This window comes from Drosophila takahashii, chromosome 3R (genome assembly GCF_030179915.1).
Source record: "Drosophila takahashii strain IR98-3 E-12201 chromosome 3R, DtakHiC1v2, whole genome shotgun sequence".
In the NCBI taxonomy this organism is placed as follows: Eukaryota; Metazoa; Arthropoda; class Insecta; order Diptera; family Drosophilidae; genus Drosophila; species Drosophila takahashii.
This window is the reverse complement of record NC_091681.1, coordinates 11592195-11616823: the sequence shown is the minus strand read 5'-3', so window position 1 is coordinate 11616823 and position 24629 is coordinate 11592195. Positions and strand designations below refer to the sequence as shown.

General features: G+C 39.8%; 3 protein-coding genes across 11 annotated transcripts in view; 1 reads left to right on the top strand and 2 right to left on the bottom strand.

Moving 5' to 3' along the window:
• rn (rotund) overlaps window positions 1-22279 on the top strand; it is a 45054-nt gene extending 22775 nt beyond the window's left edge. For 5 of the 9 annotated variants that reach the window (XM_070217231.1, XM_070217230.1, XM_070217233.1 and 2 more), the window contains 2 exons: window positions 18697-19717; window positions 20779-22279. In XM_070217231.1, coding sequence (XP_070073332.1) covers window positions 18697-19717; window positions 20779-21095 — 1338 coding nt within the window. In that variant the 3' untranslated portion in view covers window positions 21096-22279. Of the gene's footprint in view, window positions 1-15279; window positions 16086-18696; window positions 19718-20778 lie in introns of those variants that run through there. The other 4 variants (XR_011419204.1, XR_011419203.1, XR_011419202.1 and 1 more) reach the window with 4 other exon arrangements.
• RacGAP84C (Rac GTPase activating protein at 84C) lies at window positions 3822-6150 on the bottom strand. Its single transcript, XM_044396292.2, has 3 exons — window positions 5630-6150; window positions 4175-4982; window positions 3822-3976 (listed from the first exon to the last, which is right to left on the bottom strand). Exons 1-3 carry the CDS (start codon window positions 5890-5892, stop codon window positions 3950-3952), a joined length of 1098 nt encoding a protein of 365 aa, XP_044252227.2. The 5' UTR covers window positions 5893-6150; the 3' UTR covers window positions 3822-3949.
• Window positions 22280-23089: 810 nt separating the features above from the next.
• Window positions 23090-23634, bottom strand: LOC138913308 (uncharacterized). The gene is made up of 2 exons (XM_070216562.1): window positions 23368-23634; window positions 23090-23221 (listed from the first exon to the last, which is right to left on the bottom strand). The coding sequence occupies exons 1-2, from the start codon at window positions 23632-23634 to the stop codon at window positions 23090-23092; spliced, it is 399 nt and encodes a 132-aa protein (XP_070072663.1).
• Window positions 23635-24629: the final 995 nt, after the last annotated feature.

Here is a 24629-nt window from a genome sequence, read left to right as displayed (position 1 = left end):
TGTTGATCAACAATCAGATTTATAAACATTTGTGAACGAAAAAAATGAAACGTGATTGCTCTATATATTTAGAAATATCTATTTTAATAATATAACAGCTAAGCGATTTTTGTGTCACCCCGGTCGTAAGTCATCTTAAAATAACTGGGCGATTGATAATACCAGAAAAGGGTAAAAAACTATCCCCAATAACCCCTTTTTTTCAAATATGCAATTATGGAAACTTTCCCGCTAAACAATGTCTATGCTAAGGAAACAATTTTGTTGTACTTTTTTTTGGTTAATCTGGAAGAACAGCAGTATTGACAGCGAACATTTTTGGACGAATGATGGTGTCCGGCTGATATGCCACACCCACAATGCCCACAAATTGCGGTGCGAGGCTAACAACATTTGCAGCGCTGATGAGCGTTGCGAGCACGCACACACCCACCGGATAAAAGGGGCCGATAAAGGGGGTAGGAGCAGGCCAACATGGGCGGAGGTGTTCATTTGTGCGGGACAAAGTGAAATAGCAGCATGCCTAAAAGTATGCTACACTCTCCATTTTTTCTTGCCCCTCCGCATGCGTGTGTTTGTGTGTGCACTTTATCCTTGTGTAAGTGTGTCAATTTTGTATTTCTTTTTGGCACATGCATGTACTCCCTGTTGGGCTGTATGTGTGAGTGGAAGCTGCACTACTGAAAATTAGTGCGTTTCTACGCTCAAAAGCTGCTGCTGCTACTTTTTTAATTACCCACACTTTCCATTTTTTTTGGTTTTGTTTTTGGCGATCCTGCTCCTGCAGCTGGACTTTGGCAGTCGGTTTGTTGTTGCCCAGCCCGGCTTCAATTGGAATTACTACACTTGGCACTTTCATATGTACGTCCGAAAAAAGTCCTGCAGCAGCTCTCCTCTCCTCTTCTTTTTTGTACCTTTTGAGCTGGAACTGGCCACATTTCTCGTGTGTGTGTGTGTGTGCGGACGTTTCGGCCAGCCTATCATGTTAGTGTGCTCTGCTCTGCCACTTTCTTTGCATCCTTTTTGGGAGGTATGGGGGGTGGTGGTGGCACGGCACTGCTATTTCCAACCGGTTTTTTCAGCTGACCAAAAATTATGTTCACCATTTTGGGGCGCATGTCAGGAGCTTCATTTGGTTCTTTTTCCACAACGGAGAAATGAAAAATACACATTATTTTTAAATAATTTTTAAAATAAGTGAATGAGAACCCTGATTGAATACAGACCTACTGATGAAAATCATTAAACACTTATAAATTCTTTAGCCAATTCTATGGAAAAACCTTTAACTGAATATAATAATATTTTAAGCGCTACATTAAAATTCAGTAAACAAAAAATGTATTTTTTATTGAATAATTTCCCACCGCATTCCTTGCATATTTGTAAGCTTTAAAAACACTCCACAAATAACATTCCAAACTTTACGCAAATATTTGTTTTCCCAAGGAACGTCCTTATTGTAATTGAAATCCTTTAAAAACAAAATTAATCACGGACGTGTATTTTTTCAAGTTTTTTCCCTTCAACAAAATATTTGTCTTATCCACAAAAACTCAAAAAAAATGTAACGCAGAAAAAAAGGAACTTTTTATGGACCACATGCCGCGCCCACTTGTTTGGGGCGACCGACACAAAGCTTACATAAAATTATAGAACACGCCTAGCAAAGGGGCAAAAAAGTGCAGAAATAACTGAAATAAGCATAAAAGTGAGCCGCGATTTTTACCCTATGTTATTATTAGCACCATGCTGTGCTAGTATTGGTGAGCGTTTCAGTTTTTTCCGTTTCTTTCGCAATCTCCCCACGCATAATACGCTCTACTATTTTTAACTGCGATTTTTTAGTTTTATTTGACATTTGCATTTACTTTTTTCCATTCTTCTTTGCTGCGCTTTCAACTTTGTGTGTGCTCATGTGTGGGCAGGCACTAACACAATTACACAAGTGGTCAGCGGGATGCAGTGGCGGGGGGCGTGGCGGTGTGGGGCGCGCTCACACTATCAATTAGTGAATTACACGCGAACAACGAGCGGAAAATGCCCGAGCGGGTGAAAAACTGCCGACAAAAATAGAAAAATTGCAAAAATTTGTTGCGCACATCAAAACAAACACAAAGTCACACACACGCAGGTCGCACACTTACATGCTCAACAGCACTGGACTGTGTCTGTTATTCCCCTCATTTAATTAACAATAAAAATAGGCTAAAAAGTCTTAAAAAAGCAAAAACTGCATGCGAATTATGCAGGCGCACACAAACACGCCACGCACACTCACATACATTGCAGTCATGCCATTTGTTAAACAATTTTAACTCGCGCCCCCAAGTAGGCAATGTTTTTCGCACACGCACACAGGCACAGCGCGGCGGCGGGCATTAAAATTTGATCCGATATAATACATGAATTATGTAAACTATTTTTATTTTTGTTTTGCCTATTTATTTTTGCATTTTTTCGCTGCTTTTTTCTGTCACGGTATTGGTGCGAACTGCCCCTAAGAGTGTGCGAGTGTTCGGGAGTTCTAGTGTGCTAGTGTGTGCGTTTTGTGGCCTTTGGCATTAGCATTTGGTTAACGTTAACGGGCGACCACTGCAACAATTGCCAGCCCATTTGCCATTTTTAGCGGTTAGCAACAGAAGCGCATCGCAAATGCCACGCCAATGCCGCTCTGCTCGCACACAGCTGCCGTCTCGCTTTGTGTTTATTTTTGATTGTATTATACATTATTCCGACCATGTATTGGCTTGGGATCGGATCGACTGATATGGTATGAGTCTATTTATGCACTCGTCCAGTGCATTCGAGGGTTTTGTTTTGCTTTGCTTGTTTTTTGCATTTAATGGCCGCACTTTTTTGCGCACCACTCACCAAATTGTTTTTAAAATGCTAACTTTTTTCTTGGCGCTTTAACTTATTTATATGTGTACGCGGCAAAATATTTTACTTTGTGCTTTGGTTTACGCTTCAAAGAAACATAAATATGGGAAATGGAAATTATTAATTTTTTACATGTTTTTCCACGGTTGGGAATTAATCAACGTTCGGCGAAAAAAATTGCAAATTCAATTAAAAATGTTTATTAATGTTTCAATATTCGAAATATATAGTTATACGATTACGTCGCTTTGGGCCATGCTATATTATTTATGTGGTGCGAATAAGATTTTAGCTTGGCTTTTTATTTCATTAGCCGAATATCATATTGAATATGGCAAACAAAATTGGCTATTGATAAGGTTAATTTTCGGCAATTTAATAAATTATAAATTGCAAATGGGAATAATGACTGGTACAAATAAAAAGATCGTGATTTTGTACACTTAATTGCATCGGTTTATTTTTGTTCGCTTAAATTTAAGGCTTATAATACATTCGAAAGAATATTTTTAGTGGACTTTTGATTGTGACATTTTGAAAAAGCTTGCCCAAAAAAAAATATTCCAAATTTAGTTATAAATAAAAGTATTACAGTTTTTAAACAGTTTTTAATTTGAAAGTATTCTTCATGGATTCCAACTTTTGAATAAACTGAGCCAATGATCATTGTAACTAATATTTACACTTCCCCCGTTTAACCAACATTGCGGATGAGTAATATTTCAAAAAAATAATTTATAATTTAGTTCTTGTAAAATTTCCGAAATAAATTCGACATGTTATGGCGCCGATCGAAAAATATAATACTTAATTTTTTAGAAAAATTAAATTCAATTGTATTTAAATTTAGAATGCCTAACCGAAACTAAAATTTTAATCCAATGTACGACTTCAATATCTTACTTTGTACGTAACAGAAAAAAATGAAACAACTGAAGTTTTTGGAGATTTTTTAAAAATAGTTTTATAACTAGAAAGAATATAAAAAATATTACAAAATAAAAAGAAAACAGTCAAAGAAAACTTCTTACAATAAGCTGGAATTTTGCAGGCTGTTGTACTTGCACTAAAAGTTAGTGCTGCTGAGGTTTACCTATAAAATAATGAAATTAGTAGCATATCAAAAATGAAACCGTTTACTTTAACTATTTTATATTTAACTCGGTATGAATTTATTACTCGCTTCATATAAAATCAACATATCATTAGAAAGGAGTGTGTTTTTAAATCATATTCTGTCGAATTCGTACCGAGTCTGTTAAAGTAAAAACGTGGACATCCATGGTCTTACCATTGATCTAAAGTAGGTCTTCACAGAGCTCCATCCAAGATTGGACGTGTGATCCCAGTGGCGCTGGTTGTACCGATCTTCGAAATCATAAGTACTGCCTAAGGGAGTGGGAAGGGGATGGACCTCCAGGAACTGAGCCCAAAACGCAGGGGGCAGCAGGAGCAACACCTTCAGAACCTGCTGCCAAATGACCACATTTTCGAGGGTCAAATCCAGATCCCCGAAGAGAGTTGGAGCAAAGATCACGGCCAGATTGTTGACGGTCATGCGGACGGCAGGACTTTCCGCCACCCTTTGCCAGTGGAGCATCAGGTAGGCCAGCGTGTCCCTGTGGGCTTGGTGCAGCTCCAGGACCGCTAGATAGACCGCCATCTCGACGGCCAAGGGATCATCCATCCGCGTGGCCTCTTCAAAATCCCTCCGATGGTAAATGGGTATCAGAGGATGAGTTAACTGGCGGAGGAAGTCCTTCACACAACAGCACAGTGTGTGGGTGTCCTTGTCACCCAAATGCGGCGTGGACTTGCCGCGCAGCAGCTTCCGCCGCAGCCGCTTGCATTTCTCCCGGGTCGAGGACACCCGATAGAGCCCCTCCTGCTGCAATCCCCGCGCCTCGATCTCCGTGACACAATGCACAATTAAGGCCGGCACCATGGGTGCCACCCGGGGCGCATAATCGCTGAGATTACCACGCTTCGTGGTCACTTGGGGCTGTGGAATGCAGTTCACCGTCAGCTGGCGACAGCAGGCGATGTGGCAGCGCAGCGGACACGCCCGACAACGCAGGCTGGCCATGGCGAAGCGGATCCTTGAAGAGATCGGAGAATTGTGAGTAGGGTTGGTTATAATACTCTAATCATATGCAAGTATTCACAGAAGATCCAGCCTCAAAACATTCGAATTTATAGAACATACCGGCCTGTTCTAGCTTTCACTCGGAAGTGAATTTGATTTCATGCTGGCGGCTTTAAGTCCGCCTGTCAAATGCTTGGCGGAAAGTTTCCGTGTGAATTTTTCAGAAGTTAACATAGTAACAACGAGGGATATTTGAATCCGTACAGTTCTTTCGGAAGTGAATCTTGGAACAGGTCTGGGAAATTCGATTACATTAGAACAGGGCCGATAATCAAGCGATCCTAATTTATTCATTTATATTTACTTATACATTTTCAACCTTTTGTCGAGTACTCAAGAATAAATGTATGAATTATTTTTTGGTCATATCCATATAATCTGTATACCGTATCCATATAATGAATACGGCATATCTATATAACTAGCCATATTTGTATGTCAATGTATATTTTATTATACATTTTTTTTCTTTATACATACCTATAATATGGTTTTTCCATATCGGAAAAAACTTCCGCAAAGCATATGTATAAAAAATTGATTGATGGCCCTGTGGCCTTCTGAACATATCCACCATTTATAACAGATCTTAACACTCACCTTTTCCTGCAGTGTACACAGTTTCCCACGTTGTAGTAGTAGGACTTAACCTTGAAGTTGTGCTCCCTTAGCAGTCCGGAATGGGATTGCGAGCAGCTCTGGTAGTAGTCTAGTCCGTCCGTGGATACTCCATCGCTGCCACTGGGATTCATATCCACGCGATCCTGCAGAGAGTCCACGGACTGAGACCCGAACATTCGAAAGTGCTCGCTGAGGTCATCGTAGGATCTGTACTCCCGCAGAAGCCTCCGTTTGCTCTGCATTGTAGGGCGATCGGCCAACAAATAAAATCGGATTGAAGGCGTCTGGCTTTCAGACCGACTAATCAAACGAATGTCCACAAACTGTCGATTGATTCAGCTGTTCTGGTCAGTTGGCAATTTCCGAAGAGATCCCGGTTCGGCTTGAGTCAGCTTCACAGAAGTTGTCGGCTCGTTTCTCCAAATATTACACCAAAATGTTTATTTAGACTTCCGGTTTATTTGGAATCGGGTGAAAACTGACGATTAGAAGTTGCCCTGGCAGCACAAAAATGCGATAAAGTTTACACAATGCCTACTGAAATTGTTTTCAATTATAATAATAATATTATTAATACAACGAAGATAAGAATCAAACAACGAATACTTAATAATGATACTGTTCGTCAGTTCGTTGTTTTATTCTCTTTTTTAATAAATTTTAATGAAAAATAAAATAAATGGCATTTAAAACAAAAAACTGTTGAATTTCTAAAGAAGGTTCCTTTTGTAAGTAACATCTTGTTACATATATTTTAATCTTATCTCACCTTAAAGTATTTTTAAAGTCATTTTAAAATTCATACATAATAATTTTGTTGATGTTCTGTAAATTTATGGTGTTAACATGGCAGACTAGGTTAAAGAAATTAAATACATAAAATTGCACTGTGCAACATTTTTAGGGTTATGAAATGTAAGCGCAATTTTTATTTCTGGTGTGGAAAGTCTTCATCGAAATCAGCTAAAACCCATTTGAGTCTCTCTGGCTTAGCTCACGATTACCTATTATAGCGAGCTACAGTTTTAAATACCAATTTTTTTTATAATGGCCGTAGCTTGTGAGACGATTAAAACTTCTCTTTCAATACTTTAAGTCTAATATAAAGTAGGTCTTTCCATAGCAATTATTTTTGATTTTATGTTTCATTATACAAGAGCCATCACTGATAACGTTACAGTCTGTGAGGTAAAATAAAAAATCCCTTTATATCAACCAAAGCCCACTTAAAGCCGTAACGCTAAAGAATTTGATGTCACACCGAGATTCAATGTCATGATACAAGCCTCGAAGCCCCAAAAAACAAAAAGATTGTAAAAAATCAAACTGAAAAAACAATTTGCTAAAGTATCAATGAATTCTAAGCGCCCTGAAAATGGCTCGATGGCGACGCTAAATGGATGAAAAATTCATGGAAAAACGTTTTGCGGCCACCAGACATAGAATGCAACCAGCAAAAATGTAGTGCGAAAAAATGCTGCAGTTCATGTGAAGCGAGCACATCAGAAAGCGAAAATGTTGAAACTACGTGGTGCTAAAAAAACACAAAATTAGAATTTAGAGAGGTCGGTTGGGTGTGTTCTTTTTTCTAAAAAATGGAACACTAATCCCGCTGGGATATCGGGTAATCATTAAACCGTTCTTTGATTTGACTTCACTGGATTTTTAAAGTAGGGATAGTCTGAAAACGGAAAATTATCGTGGCACTTTTCAATTTCGGCTGTGAATTGAAGAGCAGCGGCAGCGAAATTAACGAACAGGGCGGGGAATTTGATTTTTATGCTTTTTTGTAGTCGTTTTTTAGGCGTCAGCTGCAGTGACGCCGGTGTGTGTCTGTGTGCGTGTGCACTTTGGGGGTGTAGGTGAGCTCTGGGCTGAGGTCCTGAGGATGGTTGCCACATTGAATTCGTAGTTATTAATGCGTATTGAAATGCACACGTTGATGTGAGTGAGAGTGTCTCTCTCTGTGATTATGTGTCTGTGTGTAGTATTCATAATTGCACGTGTGTGGGTTTCTATCTGTGTCCGACTGTTTTGTTTGTATTCAAAGTCCACAAATACGAGTCACGCATCGCAATAAGCCCATGCAATCCCCAGCCTCACCTCCTTTCCCCAAAATGCTTTTTTGTACTTTTTCTGATACGCCTGTGAATGTGTGTATGTTAAAATACGTGTGTGGCCCTGTATGTGTGACTGTCCGTTGCGTATTCAAAAAAAAAAAGCAAAAACAGAACAAAACAGCATAAAAAATGTTTGGACATCCAACAAAACATGCAAAAAAAGAGGGGAGCTGAACTGCGAGTTCTGGGCAAAAACGAGTGGGAAAAAATGGCATCAAAGCACGTTGACAGTGTTGCCACGTGGTGATAATTAATTTTTCACACACAAAAGTTGATCAAAATGTTTTTACCAGTTGCCACAAAAATATGAGGAAACACTTTGTGGCAGGCAAGTACAATTTATTGAAAACTATCGAACTTCAAAGTTCATTTACAATTTAGAAATTAGTTTATTCTTCGAGCACACAAATCCTTTAATGTAATGGGTTTTCAAAATATATATAGATATTTTAGGTTAGGATTTAGATTTATTTCTAAGTAAAGCTATATTATGCTTTGATAAATTTAACCTAGGAATGGAATTAAATGAATTTAACAGATCTTAACATGCTAGCCTCTAATAAAAATAAATTTAAATACTATTTTGTATCATGGAAATAACATAAATAACATGAACAAAATGCTAAAAGTGTGTTATATAAATTTAAGATTCAAAAAACTATTACAATTTTCTTGTAAATGTAAATTGGCTGAAACACTTTAAAAATATAAAGATCAATTTAGTAAATGACCTTTTGTGAACTGAACTATAAAACGCAAAACAACCTGTTAAAGAATTCCGCCTCAATCGTCGCTTTGTCTAACCCAATTCTAGTTGGACACTAAAAACAACAATTTATAATAAATTGTATTTTTCAATGGCAACTCTGCTATTTTTTAAGACTCTTCCTCTGCCTTTCTCTCTCTCTCTCCTTTGGGCCAGGAAATAAAAAAAAAGCTAAAAAACAAAATCTAAAAGCGAAAACACAAAAGCAAATGCAACAGCAATAGCAACATCACTAAAGCGATGGGGAAATGACTGCAAAAAAAATGATTGTGTTTTGCAAACGGGGGGGTCAAAATGCACAAGGTGCAAGCGAGACGGGGCGATGGAAAGGAAAAAATTTATTTCCTGTGGCAAGAAAAAAAATTGGAAAAAGGAGGGGCGGCCGAGAGAAAAAATGCACAGCGAATGGAAATGGAAAAAATGCTGGGAAAAATGTGCAAACTGCGAGTGAGAGAAGGAAAGGAGGATGTGGAGAGGGGGGTGGCGATGCTGGGCGAAGAAGTTGAGGCAAGGTTGCAATGCGAAAAAAAGAACTTAGAAATATCAGCAACGACGGCAGCAGCAGACAAACGTCGACGGCAGCAGAGGGTTGTGGTGTGGGTGGCGGGTGGTGGGTAGTGGGTAGCGGGTAAAAGGTGGAGAAGGGGCGGGGGTTGGTTGGGAGGTGGTTGCTGCTGGCAGTTAAGCCAGCGCGGTGGCTTAGGTCAGGGCGGAGGCTGCTGCCTTTCCTGCCTCTTCTGCTGCCCGAGGTGTGTGCTGCTTTCGCCCACCCCCCTTGGGGCTGGCCACCCCTTCTGCCACATTTTTGGGGATTTTTTAGCGCCACCAATGTGGGGCTGATTGAGTGCTAGAAAGCGCAACCACAGAAATGAGGCGACCACCAAAACAGTTGCCTACTTCCCGGCGCTATTGATTAATCTGCCAATTCCCGCTATTTTAGCTGAAATATCGCCGGAAAAAACACAGGCCGCAATAATGACTTTTGTTAATTGTTGACCAGTGCCAGTGCCAAATAAAAACAAAATACAAAAGGCAAAAATTCAAAAACACAAACACAGCCTGCAAAGTCAACTGAAACGTGTGCTCTCTCTGTCTCTTTCTCCTCCGGCAGTCCCCTCTCTTTTGCGCAATAAAAAAAAGTACGTTCGCATCAAAGTCGAACAAAACAAAATGCAAAAAAATCGGTGGAGGGGGCGGGCTGAAGGGGGGTGGGGCAGACAGGATATTTGGGGCGGCAAAGGCTAACAGCGAAAAAAATTCCAGTGCGTCTGTGTGAGTGTATTGGCATGGCTATGTATGTGCTTGTGTGCGTGGGTTTGTCGCCGGCGCAAAATTCCCCTTTATTTTTTTACACAATTTTTTTCCGCGTTTTTTAGAGCCCCCACCCCCTGCTGCTCCACCCCTCTTTGAGTTTGGGTCAATGTTGGCGCTTCTCCTGTTGTTCTTGCTATTTTTGTTATTCTTGCTGTTGTTGCTGGCAGGTGGCAGCGCTGCCGGCGTCGCAGCATTTGAATAGCGCCAGCAGAGACGGCGACTGCGACGCCGCCGCCCGCCGCCTATGCAACCAAAAACTTTTTTCTCTGTGTGCGTTGGATATTTTTTCGGTTTTTTGCCATATCCTTTTTTTTGTTGTATTTTTTTTTTTGTTTTTTGTTTTTGCTTTCGCTTAGTTGTTGGCGCTGCTGCTGCTGCGGCCGCTGCTTTTTTTCGAAGTTACCGCTTGGCTGTGTGTGTGTGTGTGTCGGCCGGCGGCGGCCTTTAGTAAGGCAGGCCCACACCCACACCACCCACTACCACCCACCGCCACCCACAAAAACACACACATAGAGACTCTGCTGCCGCTGCGTTTTGAAGCGCCGCAATGGTGTTAGTGCGCGTTTTGTCTGTCTGCCTGTCGATGCTGCGTCGCCTCTGCATCTGTGTGTGTGTGTTCTGGAGAGTATCTGTGTGTGCGGTTCGCCCCCCAAAAATATATTGTTTCAGATTTTTTCATCATCGCTTTAGTTGAGTTTTTACATTGGTGACGGATCGTGCTCTCGGCTCCGGCACGCTCGCCAAGTCCGTTCAGTTGAGTTCAGTCTGCTCCGTGTTTTTTCTCCGTGCGCAACATGTTCCTTGAGTCCGTACCGCCGCCTCCGACGACGATATCAACAAAGGATAACGATACCGATGCGGATACGGATGTGGCCACCACTACCAGTGCAGCCAGCGAAATAACAACACGACAACAACACCACGAGAAACGTCTTCGGCGAAACTCCTTCGCCTCCTGCTCGTCGTCGCGGCAGCGTTAAGAAAAAGTATCTCAGCCGCAAGGAAAGCGCCACGAAAAAAACGAAAATATTGAGAAAAAAAAGCGGAAAACTCTCACACACACAGAGGAGTGGGTTTTTTCTTGACTTGGTCTCGGTTTCCGTAGCCGTTGCTGTTTCCGTTTCCGGTGGTGCCACGTACGTGTGCGCGCTTTTAGACGTTTTCCGGCTCCCCCGCTCGCCAGTGTGTGTTTATTTATTGTTGGCCAAGAAAAAATATCGGGCGAGAGTGTGTGTGTGTGTGTATCTTAAGGATACGCGAGTTTCCAACGCAACGCGTCCTTGTCTTGGTCACGTGCAGAAAAACCCAGAAGAAAGCCAGCCAAGGAGCCACAGCTGGCTTTGTTTTGCTTCTGAGCGTGTCCTGGTGTCCTGGAGTGAGAGTGTATGTGTGCGGGGAAGCTGGCGGGCTTTACATATAAATAATAAATGTTCTTCGCCGGTCGCCGTGCATGTGTTGGTGTGCCTGCACAGCGTATCAGCTGTTTCTTGTGTTCAATATCAAGGTCAGAACAACTCTTGCCACTTGGGCGTGGGTGTAAACAACCGATTTCCAAATCACACTTAATGGCCAAAACTTAATATTGATACTGCAGTGAAGGAACCTGTGTTCCTGGGGTATTACCCCTTTCTTGTGAATTAGTTATTGCCAATCGTCAATTACTCCCAGCTTCGTTGTTCCTTGAGAATGGAAATGGAAAACGGTTCTCGTTTTGACTTAAGAGGAATTTAAACTTTTATATAGTTTAAGTTAATTGGTTTATTATTAATTTCTAAACATTAATTTAAATTAGAAAAATTCTGGTTCAGATATTTTTTATAACACTTGAAGATTTTTTTGCACACAGCTGGCAAATGAGTTTCGAAACGAAATATTTTGCTCGGTGTTATAATTAGATGTTTTTAAAATGTTGGCCAAAAATCAGAAGTCAATTCGAAATGCATGTTATGATGATGTTAAAACTAATTTGATTTTATGGACCTATGTATGAGTATAACTTCAATTTAAGATTTAGACATGGCTTACGTGTTATGCCAAAAATTTCTTGACAAAAATATTGGTGGTCCAAGTTTTATTTTGTAGCTTGATTTCTTACAATTACTGGCCGAAATAAAGAGACAAATATTTAACTAGATAAAAATAAATTTTATATCAAAGGCAACAGTACGTATGAGTGATAATTTTAATGACAAAATGTTTTTTTCGAAAAAAAATTTTTGGGTTTTTTTTTTAATGCCTTAAATCGCACTTGAAGCAGATAATAAAACCTTAAAATACGTACGCACATTAACTATATTTCAATTTGAAAATCAATTCAAAGAAGCAGCCAAAAATTTTAATTAGTTTCATTAAAAAAAAATTAGGTAAATTGAAATAAAAACATTTATTTGCACCTAATTATATAACTAATGCAACAGTAGATATTTTTTATTTTTTATTTGGAAAATTATTTTATTGTTACTCAACATGTCCATGCTAACAGATTTAATTCTATTAATCTTCATTCTTCCTGAGTTGTCATCTTTCTGAAAATATAATCGTAATTGAAATCATGAGACCCGCTGGGCTGTCAAGTCTGCTTTCTACGAGGTTCCCAGCTCGATTCCTCGCAAAATCAAAAGCTCGATGACCGAATATTTTTATACTCGACTTCACCGACTCGAGCCTTGAGTTGATCTGGTCCAATCAAGCTGAAACTAATTGGGCACCGCAAAACACCTGATTCGTAGCTGGTCCAGCATGATTTTTGGGTCCTCGAAATTTGATAGGCTGAGAAGATCGCTGTGCCACCGCCAGAGCAGAATAGAGCTGTGAGATTTTGGGCATTATTCGCATAACCAGCCGTTAATCGGACCTTTTGGGCAGCAGCTGTTCCTTCACTGGGTTGCTTTGGCCAGAATCCTGGTCAGAGCGATCAGTTAATCAAAGACTAGCGCGGCGCTAACATCGTTTACAACGGACCCTCGGGCGTACGCTCCTAATAAGATGAACACATTATTTTTAATTATGAGCAACACACATAATATTAATTGCATATTTTAAGTGATGTGAAATTAATTAATGATTAGTGCAAACAGGCAGACAAAACAACTCCTATGGCAAAATGTGAAATTAAATATCATTAAAATGCATAAGAAACTATCCATGTAAAAAAGGTGAACACAAAGAAAAAATGTATCGCATAACATCGCGCAATGCATTTTTCATCAACTGACGGAAAAAAAAACTGTGGAAAAAGCGGAAATATTTTTGTGATTCTGAACAAGTTAATACAAAAACCTAAAGAGCGGTGTGAAAAATGCATTAATCAGAATTAAATAAAAAAACACAGCAACAACAGCAAATTATGAATAATAAAAGAGCGCGCAAAACTTTTTACACATTTTTCAATTAATAACATCCCCCGCAAATCTGCCAGGGAATGCGACCGGAGAGTCGGGCGAGAATATTGCCAAACCGCTAAATGTTAATTAGTTAAAAGCCCAAACTACGCATTAACACAATCGGAAACCCCCCCAGGTCCCAAACCCCGGCCCAAACAAACCCGAGCTCAGTGTAAATGCAAACACAGACAGAGCATCATATTTTCCCCAGTTTTAATTTTTTGCATTTTTGTTTGGAATGCCTTTTTTTGCACTTTTTGTTTTGCGCCATCATTACATTATGTGCAATCCCCTTATGTACTCGCCCATGCTGAATGTTTGCTCTGCTTTCTATATAAATTAAACGGTTATGTCAAAAAAGTCAATATTTAGCTAACCAATAAAAGAAAAAAGAAATCACACCACCTGACTGGCAGCAGCAGGTGTGGGCACAGATTTATATACCTTGTGCGTGGAAATGAAAAATGTATTTCATAATGACCATAGATCATTTCGTTAGCAGTTACGGCCTCCTCAACACACCGTGAATCGTTTTAAAAGACTGAAATCATTTTAATTAAAAATAAATTATAAAAACTACAAAGTAATATGTTACAGGTATCCATTTCAAGCAGAAAAGTCATTTAAATTCATTTCGCATTTCATATTTGCCACCAAGCATTCCACAGCTCATTGTCATGTCAATTAAATCTCAGAGAACCTCTCAGCTCTTACATTTCAATTTCATAAATAATTTGTTAATCATGCATTAACACTTGCAATAATTAAACCGAAGCCGCAAAATATTCGCCTGTATTTGCATGTCAGCAGTCAAAGTGTTGACAAATCTATTTTTGCCTTCTCTTTTGAATAGGCAAAATTCTAACCCACAAAAATAGCATTCAAGGTCAATGGTATAAATGCAAAAACTCCATTTCATCCATTTATATCTAAACAAACTAGTAAAAGCAAGATGAAAAAACAGAAACATTGACAGGACAACAACACAAACAACGTTCAGCTCATGAATGAATAATTTGTCGCGTTTAGAACTAGAAGGTATCAAATTGGAGCATTTCAATAAAAAGTCGAGCAGAAAAAATACCATTGAGGACTTTCACCTGGAAAATTCCACAGGATGTCTGCGGCATGTCTGCGCCTGAATGACTAGCTATCCACAAAAAAAATCAACAAAACGGGGGAGGTAAAAAAAAGCAGAGCCAAGCATTTATACAAATATATAGAAAAAATCTAATCGAAGGCAGTCCAAAAAGAGAAATGCATAGAAAATGGAAAAACGGAAACGCGACGCAAAAAGTCGAACACAAGCCGAAAAAGCAAAATTCGTGTGGAAAAAATATTTCTGTCGCGTAAAAACGTTAAGGGGGATAAGAAAAAAATGTGAACAGGCGTAGCAATTGAAAATGCAAAATAAAAAGTAAGCTGTGGAAAAAAATGGCGTTAGGTTTAGGACAACAAAAGCAAAGACAAAAAGGCGCTTTTCCGGCTCGGCGGTGCACCCAGTCGAGACCAAAGCGTTTTTGCGGTCTCGTCTCGCAGGTTTTTAGTGGAGCATCGTTTCTGTTATTTCCCCCTTATTTAATATTGGCTTTGGCAGTTGTGGCAGAATGTCAACAAAGCGCTAACACAGCTTCAACAAATTTATTCTATTTCGCCAATTGTTGCATTCGCATTCATTCCAAGGTAAATTGTGAGAAATCACAGGATTATTCTCTGGCCAAAAGATTGAGTGTTAAATACATGTGTTGGAAATAGGTTAATATTTATTTTAGTATTCAACTTTTAAATATTATTGTTACTTGCATATCCTGACTTACATTTTGGGCCAATTTAAATCGATGAAGTAATATTAATAAAACCTACCTTCATAAGTTCGACACAATCCCAAATCTAAGTTCAAAATTCACGGGGCCAAGGATTCTTCGCGTTGTTTTTCTCACTAATTTTGTATATAAATTAAGGAGCTAAAGGAATCACCAAATATAATTCTTCTTCGAAACAGTAGAAATAAACTGAATTGTAACAAAGTGAAAGTGAAAAACCTAAAGATACCTGCAAATCCTCGTCGGAGTAAAATTGTGTTTGGACCAGTGAAATAAAATTAAACCAAAATAGATTTAATAAGCAGCCAAATGGAGGGCCGACTGATCGAGTATCGGCCGATAGGCGGTGGCCTCGACTACCACCACAACTCGCCGCTAATCGGGGAGATTCCGCCCGCTGGCGGTGACTATTCCCATGCCGTGCATCGGTCCATCGATCACCTGCGGAACAGCCTCAACGAACGTGTGGCCCTGGGTCCACTCAGTGTTTTCTCCAACACGGCCGATCTGAGGAACTCGGTCCTTAGCTACAGTCAGCAGCCCCATCAGCAATCCCAGCCACCGCAGCAGCAGCAACAGCAACAGCAGCAACATCAGCAGCAGCAGCAACATCAGTATCAACTGGTGCCGGAGCCCAAGCCGAGCATTACCAATCTGGAGAGCAGTGTGGCTTCCTCGGCGGTCAGTGGATCGGTGGCCAGCAGCCAGAAGCACGTGAACGACGCGGTGGTCAGCAGTAGTAGTGGGAGCAGCACCGCCTCGGGAACCGCCCCCACTGGCTCCACCAGGGGCCGCAAGTCGCGCATCTATCCCAATCCCAACCAGCACATCATTGTGACCAGCAACAGCGTGGACAACGGCGGTATTCGGATGCAGAATGCGACGCTGAACGAAAGAAATCCCCAGAATTCCTCCACCGGGACGGGTGGTGTGGGTGGCGTGACCCCGGCAGCAGGATCGGGGAACGGCATCTCATCCTCCACCAGTTCGCCGCATCACATGACCCAGTTGGACGTGAAGGATACCAAGGTGATGGGGGACTTTAAACAAAGTTTTTCAACAATTTTGGGTTAAGGCTTTGGTTTACCTTTAAGGGCCAAAATAAATATCTTTCCAGTGAAATTATGTCTACTCGAAAGAAAGCTAACTTTTTTATCGCTCGATTTAATTTTTAAAAATAAACAATTATTTTTAAATTTATAAATATTACATTTTTATATAAATTAAACTTAGGCGATTTTCGTATTATTTTAAGATTTGTGCCGGATCCTTTAGTCGACTGTTTAAAAAAAATATAATTGCAAGCTTCAGATTAAAAAAAACAAGAGAGAACGCTATAGTCGGGTGCCCCGACTATCAGATACCCGTTACTCAGCTAAAGGGAGTGCGAAAGAGATGGAGAAAAACTTTGATCCTTCGTAACTTTTTAACGAATGGTCCGATTTAAAAAATTTCTTCTACATTTCGATAGGTATTGATAAACACAATAAAACTTCATTTTTACTTTTCCAAAATATTGAAATTTTTAAAATCGTATATAAGCGATTGTGGGCGTTAGAGGGGGCGTGGCACCCTTTTGAAACAAACTTGCGCTGCGTAGGAACTCCTAGAATCTGCATGCAAAATGTCAATCTTCTAGCTTTTATAGTTTCCGAGATCTCAGCGTTCATACAGACAGACAGACAGACAGACAGACAGACAGACAGACGGACAGACAGACGGACAGACGGACATGGCTAGATCGACTCGGCTAGTGATCCCGATCAAGAATATATATAGTTTATAGGGTCCGAAACGCTTCCTTCTACCTGTTACATACTTTTGCACGAATCTAATATACCCTTTTACTCTACGAGTAACGGGTATAAAAATATAATAATGCAGGGGTATAAAAACAATCTAAATTTGCGAATTGCAACATATCTTAATTAGGCTTTCTGTGCTTATAACTATAGAAATTTAAATGTAGCTATTTTCGATTTACACAGATTAACGCTCTACTACTTGTTACGAATAGACTTAATCGAAAAAAGAAACCATTAAAATCAGTGACGGATCCAGGTTTTTTTCACTTTCATGAACGGAATTTACATATAGAAATAATGTGGCTTTAATTGTATTTTCAAAGTTGCTTGTTTTGCCATACAAAAATACAATGTGGAAAAATAATACAAGTTTAAGGGTTTAAAATCGAAGGAGCTGAGTTTTTTTATTGTAAATATAATCGATTGAAGACGATTTCTTAATAATGCACCTTAATATGAATGTGTAACATCTATTTTTTTGTGAATCTAAGGAAATCGTCGTTACGATCATTTATTGTAAATTCTTTGGCCGCCATAAAGCCAAAATTGCCTTTAAAACCACATATTTAGATTTCCTTTATTTTTCTCAGCAATGAGATAATATCTACCAGATATTATAAAAATGCAATATATTTTTTTAGCAGTCAGCTGAATTAATACAGCTTTGTTATATAAGTTCACTGCGTTGCAAACATCTGACTGAACTTATAATACCCTCTACAAGGGTATAAAAAAGGCTATATGAAATGAAAATGAAATTTTACAGATTTTGCGATACATTTAACTCTTTATTTGAAAGCTGCAAGTATAGAAACCGAAAAGTGAATGATTTATTGAGCTCATTATTTAAATCCATCTGTATTATTTTATCTCAAGTATCAAGTATCTCAAGCAAAACAGAAAAACATTTTAAACGATTTTGTAAAAGTGTTACTGAATTTTTATACCCTTGTAGAGGGTATTATAATTTCACTCAGATGTTTGCAACGCAGTGAAGGAGACGTTTCCGACCACATAAAGTATATATATTTTTCATCAGCACCAATAGCCGAGTCTATCTAGCCATGTCCGTCTGTCCGTCTGTCTGTCTGTCCGTCTGTCCGTTTCTATGCGAACTAGTCTCTCAGTTTTAAAGCTATCGCGATGAAACTTTCCCGAAAGTCTGCTTTCTATTGCAGGTAGTACATATGTCGGAGAGAGCCGGATCGGACCACTATATCTTAAGGCTCCCATAGGAATATTCAAACAAATATAAGAAAATTCATTGTAACTTTGTAGGAAGTAGGCGTTTTGATTCTTAACTACTTAAAAACAAAATTTAAATAAATAGAAACGCTGAATCTGGAATCCCTGGAACTGCACCGAGTGAGCATTCTTTTATCTACAAGGGTATATAAGCTTCGGCTGGCCGAAGGTAGCTTCCTTTCTTGTTTTTTTTTATTATAATCAGATGATTATCAATTTCCATCAATTGTTCAAATCGAACCATTCATTAAATTTATGAGCAATTAAAATTTGTTGCACCCCCTTTAAAGTGAGTAACGGAAATTTTATAGTCGGTACATTCGACCAAAGCGTTCTCTCTTGTTTGTGTAAAGGTTCATAAAGGTTCATAAATGAGATGAATATCAATGGTGAGGCATCGATGGTCACGATTTTGTATAAGATAGTCGACAGAAACGTAGAGAGCCATCGCTATAAAGAAAAAATTCGAAATGTTTATCTCTGATCACTTTTTAAAATAAATAGCGATGAAAACCCAGTTCCACCAACAGCAAGTCAGCAGCGAAATCATTCTTAACTCCAGTGCTAAATATGCGATTTCCCATCCTCAGATCTTCAGCTCGAAGGCAGATCTGCAGCTGCACACCCAGATCCACATGCGGGAGGCGAAGCCGTATAAGTGCACCCAGTGCTCGAAGGCCTTCGCCAACTCATCGTATCTGTCGCAACACACGCGGATCCACCTGGGCATCAAGCCGTACCGCTGCGAGATCTGCCAGCGGAAGTTCACGCAGCTCTCGCACCTGCAGCAGCACATCCGGACGCACACGGGCGACAAGCCGTACAAGTGCCGGCATCCCGGCTGCCAGAAGGCCTTCTCGCAGCTTTCCAACCTGCAGTCGCACTCGCGGTGCCACCAGACGGACAAGCCGTTCAAGTGCAACTCCTGCTACAAGTGCTTCTCGGACGAGCCCTCGCTGCTGGAGCACATCCCCAAGCACAAGGAGTCGAAGCACCTGAAGACGCACATCTGCCAGTACTGCGGCAAGTCCTATACCCAGGAGACCTACCTGACCAAGCACATGCAGAAGCACGCGGAGCGGACGGACAAGCGGCCGCCGATTGCGCCGGGCAGTGCGGCGGCCATTGCAGCGGCAGCCGCTGCTGCTGCCAACGGTGGAGCGGGCAACCCCGCCAACGGACCTCCCCCACCCCCCAATCCCGCCCAGCATCAGCGCAACAACCTGGGCCTGCCCCCCGTCTCGATTGCGACCAGCGACAACGGCTACTGGCCGAAGGTAAGTCCGGATTCTGCCGCTGCCGCCAATGCCATGGAGGTGATGCACCAGCAGCAGCAACAGCAGCAGCAACAACAACAGCAGCAGCAACAGCAGCAGGCCCACCACCACCATCCGCAGCACGGAGTCCCGCCGCAGCAACATGTCCCGCCCCAGCAGCAGCAGCAACAGCAGCAGCAGCAACACCACCATCCACAGCAGCAACCGCCCCCGCAGCACAGTATGGAGGCCCATTACGCTCAGCCGACGGCGCCCAACGGAGCCCAGAGCAACGGACACGGACCGGAGTTGCAGCCCCATCATCGCATGCCCGATCCCGTGAGGGAAGATATAGGTAAGTGATCACTATACCGATAGAGCTAAGGTGTGTTTCAAAATTATACGACACTATAAATTTCTTAAATATTTTTTTTACTTAAAGTCGTATTAAGGTGATTGTGTTTGTATTTAATCGTTATAACAAAACAAAGAATTTCATGTGAAAACAATATAATATTTGCCTCCGTGGCATAACTTATAACAAAATCTTAATTTTAAGGTGTTTCATAATTATACGACACAATTGATTTTTTCCGGTTCCAATTATCAAACTTAACCGAAATTTTTTTTCTGGTTAAATATAAACTAAAAGATTCGATTTTGAGAATAATCCAGCTTTAGGCTGGATCTTTGATCCTTCTAATCTTCGGCCCATACATAAATATTGAATATTTCACTCTATACCTTAAAAAAAGTTTTTTTTCGAAGTCATATCCCCCAATTTGTCTTAACCTTTGTCTGGTCAATATTCTTAACACTTTTGAATAAAATAAGAATCCTGTTCAGTGTATTACGTGCACGAAACAGACCTCAAAAATCATTTTTTAAAGAATTGCCCTTTTGGAACCAGACTGTTTTATTCCAAAAATATTTGATTTTGGGCGATACTTCCTGTCAAAATGCAAAAATTTGTTCTTCAAAACCTTAATAAACTTTCCACATTTCACGATTGGAACATTTGAAATGCCATCCCCAGGATTGTTATTTGATTCAAAAGTGCTAAGAATATTGACCAGATAAAAGTTAAGACGAATTGTGGGATATGACTTCGAAAAACTACTTTTATAAGGTGTAGAGAGACATATTCAATATTTATGTACACTTTTTTTACAATTAAAGGGAATACAATTTACGCTATTAAGTGCACAGTTACAAAATGTGAGGCCCTTTTAATGGCCCATGCGATCGTCCCGACCTCCTTTCCTCGTTAAGAGATATTTTTGTACAAAATGAGATTGCTACTAATCTTTTAATAAGACTAAGATTAGGAACATTTTCAATGAAAATTTTATATAAAACATCAGTCAGTCTAACTTTTTTCTGACTATTTTCCTTTTTATTTTATTTCCCCAACAGTTTCGACCCCAAGTGCCGTGGGGCCCTATGACGCCGCATCCATCACGAAAACCACCAGCAACTCGGCCTTCACGCCGATTAACTCGATGCCGCCGCACTTGAACTCGCTGAGCCACCACCCGATGGCCCAGCGACCCTATCTCTACGATGCCATCAGCTTTCCGAACAAGAACGTGAACCAGAACAACGCCAACGCGTTCCCCAACCAGCTGATCTCGCTGCACCAGATCCGGAACTACGCCCACCAGCCGGCGGGTCTGATGGCGGGGGAGCATCTGCTGGGCGTGAGCGTGGGTCCTGGGAAGGACAAGGGATAGCTAGGGGCCTACTTCTAAGTTGGTAGTTTATACATTATTTCTCCAAGCAGAGACGAGGCGTGCATTCCTGTACAGTATTAATTTGTAGTTAGTCGTAGCTCGTATCGGACATTTTGTAATTTTTCTAGATCTTATTTCGGTTAAGTTAAGGGTGTTCTCGTGCACCCGATAAGCAAACTGTAAATGGCCAACGATACGTACTCTAATTTGACCAACACCGTCCATACCTATGTTTACACAATGGCTTGGAAAACGAGCACCAAATCGCGATTAACTGGCGAGCAATCAATGTAAATCCTGCGTTCTACGAGCATACAAATTCTGTCCAGCGAAAGTTTTCCTATCGAGTTATTGGTTTTCCCAGACCTCGTCTATTGCCGCCTGTAAATATAATTGAAAAGTAAGTTATTATTGATGCACAAACGGATCTCGCAGTCTTGAATCAAGGGCAGAAGTCAGAAGCTGCAAACTAAGCCGATATATGTACATAGATATACATGAACCTAAAGGAACTTACCGGCAAACGTAATTACATTTAAATACAAATCTTCATATATATTTGTTTAGGTGTATCGTATTAAATACAGACATTTCTGAGAAAATCTTCTCGAGAAACAAAACACAAAAAGCAAAAAAATTCATGAAATCAAATGTGTTTACTACTATAGACGAAACTATGCGATAGATGACAACTATTTTGAAAGAATCTTTTCTAAGTATATGTTGGCAGTTGCGAAAACAGAAGCAGGAAAAGGAAAATAAAACCGAACAGAGATGTTGTATTACTTTTTGGAAAGACTGAAGTGATCAAAATTAACGAACAAGAAGAGGAAATAAAGAAAAATCAAACATTTTAAAGAGCGTTTTTACCGCAGTTACTAAGCAAACTGAATGTGTCCTATAAAATTTCGTACTAAATGGCAGATACTAAACCTAAACGTAATTACGAGTATGACAACATCAAATGTAATGTATTATTAAATAAAATAATTTTAATTTTAATCTTAATCTAAAGTAAATTTAAACTAACCCATAGCTAGTGTTTAACTCCAGAATGCAATCTCAATGTAAAGACAAACCCGAAAATGGAACACAAAACAAAAATCCTACAGTTAAGTGAATAGCAAAATGAACTCTGAACCACACACACCACACGCATTAAATAGAAACATTTGGGGTATTCAGATAGCTGAGCTAAATGATTATTTGTTTTACCGTCTAACGATTACAGGAGAATACAGTACGATTTCAATGGCTAAGATATGCGAATACCAAGAATAGTTCCCGATTGGACTTCGATCGCTGAACGGCGTGGATACCCGCGGATATCCAGCTGAATATGCAAACATACTTATATAATTGTCAATAGTAGATGTGTGTTCCTCAGTTGATGTAAATTGATTTCCGATTAACCACGAACTCAACCAGTAATAAAGTGAATTAAATGTTCCCCTTCGCCTGTGTGTCGGAAATATCATTTTGGATGGCCTGCATAAACGCACTGGCGTCGCTAATTTCTTCTCTTGGTTCGTATCGTCCTAGTTTCCTTGTATCCTTATACCAATGAAATCACCAGCGATAACCCAGTGGTAAATGACTTCTTTTATTAGGCAAGCGGGTCTCAACTGCAAGTCAATCTCCAGAGGCTGTAGCAAACGAACTGGGGCTAAGAAACCTAAGTACTGCCTATTCAAAACACTGCAAAGAAATTGTATTTATTTATGAACAATTTCCCATGCTTACAAATTTTTGCATATTTGACCCACGAAATTTCCGACAATAAATTTGATAGCTATTTTAATCAAGTTTTTCAACAATTATAACAATTATTATTTATTACTATTATTTAGTTTAAACATTAACGCTTTTTTTCTGCTGAATTTTAAAGTTTCAAGAATTATTCAAAAATTTGTTTCAAGTTGAAACTTTTAACGAAAATTTAACCTAAATGACTTACTTCGACTATTTGAGATAATCTAAACGAATTACCTCACTTAGTGTATATAGGACACATTGTGCAGCTTGTAGGACTGGAGTTCGTCGGGCGAAAAGGTCACGCAGTTCCATTCATCTTCGGCCACAGTGTAGAGCACGGGCTCCGTGGAGGCTACACTCCTAATGGCTACCTCCCGGAAACATCGCTCCGTTGTGAATTAGGATATAAGGCGATAAGCTGGTGGCCTTGCAGGCTATCTCAACTGCGGTTCTCTCTTTCAGCTGCCACTCACCGATTTTGGCCTCGCAACTTGCTAGCTTTTTAGAGAACACCCACTTCCCGTGGTTGCTCATAGCCGGAGAAGCAACTGACCGTGCCCATCGCAGTCCATCGTGAAACCATCCAGGGTGCACTAACTCCGATCAAAATTTGTTCGTTATGGCAGCTTAGATGAACAACGGTCTGGCCGGACACATGGGCATTCCTCTGTAAGTTGGATGGGTGCCTTACCTTCCAGGAGAGTTTCCGATCCTCAGTCAAAAAAAGGGGTATGTTTTTGGCCACGCAAACGGGAATGTGGTTGCACAACGCATTTTGACTCATACTGGTGCCATAGAGGCATCTAAATGAGATGAACATTTTTAAATCCATGTATAGCCTTATTTAGCCATTTTTACTTTTTGTCTGACGCGTCAGAATATGTATCTAGCAAACTGTTAATAAACAATACAACAACAAAGGAAGTTAACTTCGGCCTGCCGAAGTTTATATTCCCTTGCAGGTAAAATAATACCAAGGATTCCAGATGAATTATTGTCAAAAATCAAAAAACGCATACTTTCTACAAAATTACAATGTTTTTTCTTTTCTCTTTTGATTATCCTATGGGAGCCATAAGATATAGTGTTCCGATCCAGCTCCTTACGACATTTGTACTACCTGCAATAGAAAGAAAACTTTTGGGAAAGTTTCTTCGCGACTAGAGACTAGTTCGCATAGAAACGGACATGGCTAGATGGACTCGGCTTTTGGTGGTGATCAAGAATATACGAATATATGACTGAATTTATAATACCCTCTGCTTGGGTATAAATAAGTGCAACATAATTTGTGTTTTTTAAAACAGTCGACAACTTGATTTTTAACATTATACAGGGGTGGTCAGAAGTATTTTCACAAATTTTAATGTTAACTGTTATTATATTTTGAACTTGTAATATAAACTTTTGGCACCTATAGAAAAAGCACTTCAATTCCGTTTATTTTCTTGTTCTTAATCCATCAAGACCATTTTGAAAAGTGAGCAAATTTTGTGAAAGTCAAATTTTCAACTTTTTCCCTGAGGCTTGATGCAAAGTTGTTCCCCAATCAAAATTAATAATAGCTGCTTAAAAAATTTTCAAAATATTTTTCCTTGTATTTTTTTTGATTTGTTGTCTAATTTTTTAATTGAAGTGCTCTTTCCATAGGTGCCAAAATGTTTAAATTATAAGTTCAAAATATGAGTACAGTTAACATTCAAATTTGTGAAATTACTTTTGACTAGGGTTGTATAATAATAAATTATTTAATTAAAACACATATTTTGATGTTAATAA